This window comes from Octodon degus, unplaced genomic scaffold (assembly GCF_000260255.1).
Source record: "Octodon degus isolate 3935 unplaced genomic scaffold, OctDeg1.0 scaffold00050, whole genome shotgun sequence".
Classification (NCBI taxonomy): Eukaryota; Metazoa; Chordata; class Mammalia; order Rodentia; family Octodontidae; genus Octodon; species Octodon degus.
This window is the reverse complement of record NW_004524626.1, coordinates 6,185,923-6,190,359: the sequence shown is the minus strand read 5'-3', so window position 1 is coordinate 6,190,359 and position 4,437 is coordinate 6,185,923. Positions and strand designations below refer to the sequence as shown.

The 4,437-nt window shown below is 56.1% G+C and overlaps 1 protein-coding gene across 1 annotated transcript in view; it reads left to right on the top strand.

Annotated features, from left to right (window-relative positions):
- Sbno2 (strawberry notch homolog 2) overlaps positions 1–4,437 on the top strand; it is a 57,234-nt gene that overhangs the window by 12,392 nt on the left and 40,405 nt on the right. The window contains exon 2 of the mRNA XM_004632668.2: positions 3,766–3,945. Within this exon, the coding sequence (XP_004632725.1) occupies positions 3,856–3,945 (90 nt within the window). The 5' untranslated portion in view covers positions 3,766–3,855. The remainder of the gene's footprint in view (positions 1–3,765; positions 3,946–4,437) is intronic.

Sequence of the window (4,437 nt, the reverse complement as noted above, 5' to 3'; positions counted from 1 at the left end):
GGAGGAGGAGGAGGAGGCAGGAGGAGGAGGAGGCAGGAGGAGGAGGAGGAGGCAGGAGGAGGAGGCAGGAGGAGGCAGGAGGATCTCAAGTTCAAGCCCAGCCTGGGTGACTGAGTGGGACGGACTCCTTTAGGGACCAGCAGGACAGGCTGCATCATATGGCTGACCTAGGATTGCAGGAACCTGAGTAAGTGGCCTGTCAGCCTTGAGCCAGGCCAGGCAAAAGAGGTGGCTGCTGGTACCTATCCCAGGAGAGTAGACTAGGCCCCTCAGGGCTGACTGTGTTGATGTGCAACCTGGGGTGCAGGGACCTCCTAGCTGGGGCAGAGTATATCCTGCACTTGTTCTGGGGTGGAGCCTTGTCTGCCAGAGTTAGGTCTGGTGGCCACCACATCCCAGGAAGGGAGCCTCTCCTAACCATTGCCAACCTCTCCAGTCAACCCATTTTGCAGTTTTAGCTTCTCCCCCTTCACACACCCCAGGGCTCTGAAGCTCTCCAAACATGTCGAGCTTATATCCCATGCTGAGGACAGACCCTTGCAGGTGGGCTCAGCCCTTGAGGCCTCACAGAAGCCCATAGCTGCAGCTCAGAGAGGCTCCCTGACCCTGGCCTCTGTACAGAGAACAGAGGGCTCTTTTTTCATGGCTAGGCATGCAGCAGCCCAAGATGTCCCTTCCTGACCAGACAGTCTAGGTGCTCAAGCTGAGGCTGGCCAGGCATGTGGGTTCAGTGGGGCGCTCTGCCCCACATCCCCAAACCTTGCAAAATCTGCCTTGCCCAGCCACATGGCTCAAAGTCAGGGTCCCCAGGACCTTCTCAGGCAGATCCCAAGACATGACCCTTGCTGGTAGAGACCACAGAGAAAGGAACTTGTGACCGAGGGATGACCTCTGGGCCCTGAGGTCCTCAAGGGTCATATGGCAGGAGACTGAAGTAGGAGGACCACGTGGTTGAACCCAGCCTGGACAACTTTATGAGACCCTATCTCAAAATAAAAAGTAAAGCCGAGCATGGTGGCACCTGCTTATGGTCACAGCACTTGGGAGGCTGAGGTAGGAGGATGGCCATGAAGTCAAGGCCAGCCTGGGCTATGTAGTGAGATCAAAGCCAGGCTGAATTATTAACAAGACCCTGTCTCCAAAATAAATAAATAGAAGAAAATAGGAAGAAAGAAAGAATAAAAAGCCTGGGAATATAGTTCAGTCCTAGGGTTCAGTCTCTAGGACCATAGAAAGAAGGAACAGAAGGAGGGAGGAGAAAGAGTGAGTATGGGGCCTGTCTGGGGCTGGAAAAGGAGGAAGGAGGCCAAGGGTCCCACTGTGCTACGCCTGCCTTCCCCTGGCCCTGCTTCCGAGCCCTATTCTTGGAGGAGACCCCACTGCATGGGCATGGTGCTGGTCATATGGCGGTGAAACAGGTCATTGTGTGGGGCACCTGGGAGGCTGAGCTGCCAGTGGTCCTGTCAGTGTGTGGGATCCTGGGGTTGTCCTGGAGTGTGCGACCCCATGCTAAGGCCTGGCCTGCATAGAAGGATGCGGAAAGGCTCAGAAGCAGGTGGCTGGCATCCTTTCCAGGGTCCTGGTCTCCCTGTGGCTCTACTGCCTGCTCATTGTCACAGCACCACTACCTCTCAAGCTGTAATCCCTCCCTTTCCTGATGACTCACTTGATAGCTTATTTCCAGAGGAAGCCGCTTACTCCTTCAGACGTCAGCCGCAATTATAAAGCATTGCCTGTCCTCTTTGCAGGGACCCAGTGACCAACCCATCCCACTGCTGACCAGGGACACCTAAAAATAGGCACCAGGTGGCAGAGTGGGGCTTGTGTCACACTTCATACACCGTGACCCAGCCTGCTACCCTGCTGGGCTTATTCCGTGGCCAGCAGGGTGTCCCTGGGACATGGTATAGTCTTGAGCCACCAAGCCTTCTGTGGGAAGGAGACTTGGGGAGTGTAGACCCCAGAGCCAGGAACAGTGGGCTGAGGCTGGAGAGCTCTCCGTGCATGGCTGGTGGAGCAGAGCAGAGGACATTTGGGTGCCTGGGAGGAGTGCGGAGTGGAAAGCCATGCACTGGGGGTCCAGCTTCTCTGGAAGGAACATGGAGTGCAGCACCCACAAGGCTACTTCCTGTCACTGGATTTGCCTGTCCAGGGCATTTCCTGTCCACAAAGTCCATGCTGTGTGTCCTTCTGTGGCTCTCACTGAGCACAGCGTCCTCAGGGTCCATCCACACAGCCTTGTTCTTTTCCTGATAGAGTAATATTCTAGCATGTGACTGGACCTTGCTGTGTGTGTCTCTCCATGGACACTTGGACTGTTTCTACCTCCTGGCACCGTGAATGAGCCGCTGTGAGCATCCTTGCGCATGGCTTTGGGTAACATGTGTTTTCCTTTCCTCACACTCCTAGCTTTTCCTGACCTCTCCCACCTGGCATGAGCCACTGGAACAGCTGATAGGAACCCCGTTCACCTGGGGATCTGCAGGTGGACAGGTCTCAAAGATCACGGGAGGGAGGCGCCACCAGGTACATGGTGGTAGCAGAGGTTGGCTCAAGGCTGAAGGGTGCCTCAGGTACAGTGAACCTTGAGGATTACCCTGGAGTTGCTTGAGCACCGTGCCAGGTGTCCTCTTTGGAGTGGGTTGGCACCTTCCAAGGGAGCAATTCAGGACTGGCTGTGGAAAGGGACCTGCTGGGAGCAGTTCCCTAGGCTATCTATGCCCTGGATGACCATCCACCTGCTGGAGGGGTCCCCTCGCCATAGCTCTTGGTGGGGAAATGGACTGTCACTTAGAGCTGCAGGAGCACCTGGAGAGCCTTGTCCTTTTAGCCTCATTATCCCATTTCCAGAGGCAAACTAAAGCCCAGCAGAGCTCAGGTGCCACCAGGGTGTCTAACAAGGTGTGACTTGTAATGAGAGGTAGCCAAGACACAGTGTTGGTAGTTTACTGTGGCCTTCTCCCAGCCCGCTGCACTGGGCAGCTGGGCCTCCCTCTCAGTCTGGCCTTTGGCAGGAATTGACGTTCTTATCCCTGTGGCAGGCGGAGCAGAGCAGAGGGCAGGCGCCCAACCCCTGTGGCTCCTGCCGCTGCCCCCTTCCCCCACAGTTGCACAAGTGCCCATGAGTGTGGCTGCACAGCGATTACTGGAAGTCCCGAGGATTTCTACACTCCAGGGCTTGGCCGGGAGCAGTGGCCACACCTCCCCTTCCTGCTGCCACAGTGATTAATGTCTGGGCTGACGCCCTCCCAGCATGCCTGCCTGCCACCTCGCAGGCCTGGAATGGGGTCCCTGCTCTCAGCTGGTGAGGGGCCTGGGAATCTGGGCAGATTCACAGTTGTCTTTGGTCTTTTGGGGGCTGCAGCCCGCATGCCCTCCAGGCAGGACTTCTCAGCAGGGCGCAGTGTGTCCCCAGACCCCAAAACAAGCTCAGAACTCTTCCTGGCTCAGCTTAGCCCTGACAGCCCCAGGAGACTGCACAGCCCTATGTGGCTGTTGGTGGACACCCCCAGCTCAGAGTGGACTCTCTCCCTGTGGCCTTAGACGGCAGAGCCCAAGGTCAGCCCAACACTGCTGCTCATCCAGGGCTTCTCTGTTCGGGCCTCACATTCACCTGTGTAGTCAGAGCTGAGCTGGAAAGGCCAGGCAAGAAACTGTGGACACAAGAGTGGGGTGCAGGGCCTGCAGGTCAGGAGGGAAAGGTGGCCAGGTGACTGGGATGGTCACCTCAGAACGACCTCAGGACACCCATATCTGTCTCTGCAGGGCATGATGCCACCGCCGCCACTGCCACCACCACGAAGCTCCAAGCCCAGATAGACACACCAGCCTGTGGCTCTGGGGTACCTGCCCCTGATGCTTGCAGTGGGGCTTGCCATGGACCGGGAGTACCCACAGCACGAGCCTCCTCCTGCCGGTGTCCTGTACAGCCCAACCCCCCTGCAGGTGAGCGCCCCCTCTACCTCTAGTTCCCTGAGTCCTGCCATGTGGTGGCAGTCACAGTGACACTACTATGGAGTTGGCCTTTATAGTGGACAATGCCCTTAAGAACCTAGCCACAACCTTGACCTTGACCTTCTCAGTCCAGAGTTGAACTCTGTGAGACCCTTCATATGGATGGGTGAAGGGAGGCAACCTTGGCCCCTAGCTTTGCCAGTTGAGTCCTCAAAGGGGTCTCCTGCCCCACACTGTGCCTCCAGCTCCCAAATCTTACTGCTGTTGTTTCTTTCAAAAGTGTCACAGCCTTTGGAGGGACACTCAGTGCCACCCCTACAATAGCCACTTGAGTAGACCCAGGGAGACAGAGTAGAGCATTTAAAATGTTTTTTTTTTTTTTTTTTTAGTTAAAATTTATTTTTATTTTTATTTTTATTTATTTGAGAGAGAGAGAGAGAGAGTGTGTGGTGTGTGTGTGTGGCCAGCTCAGCCCACCAGGGG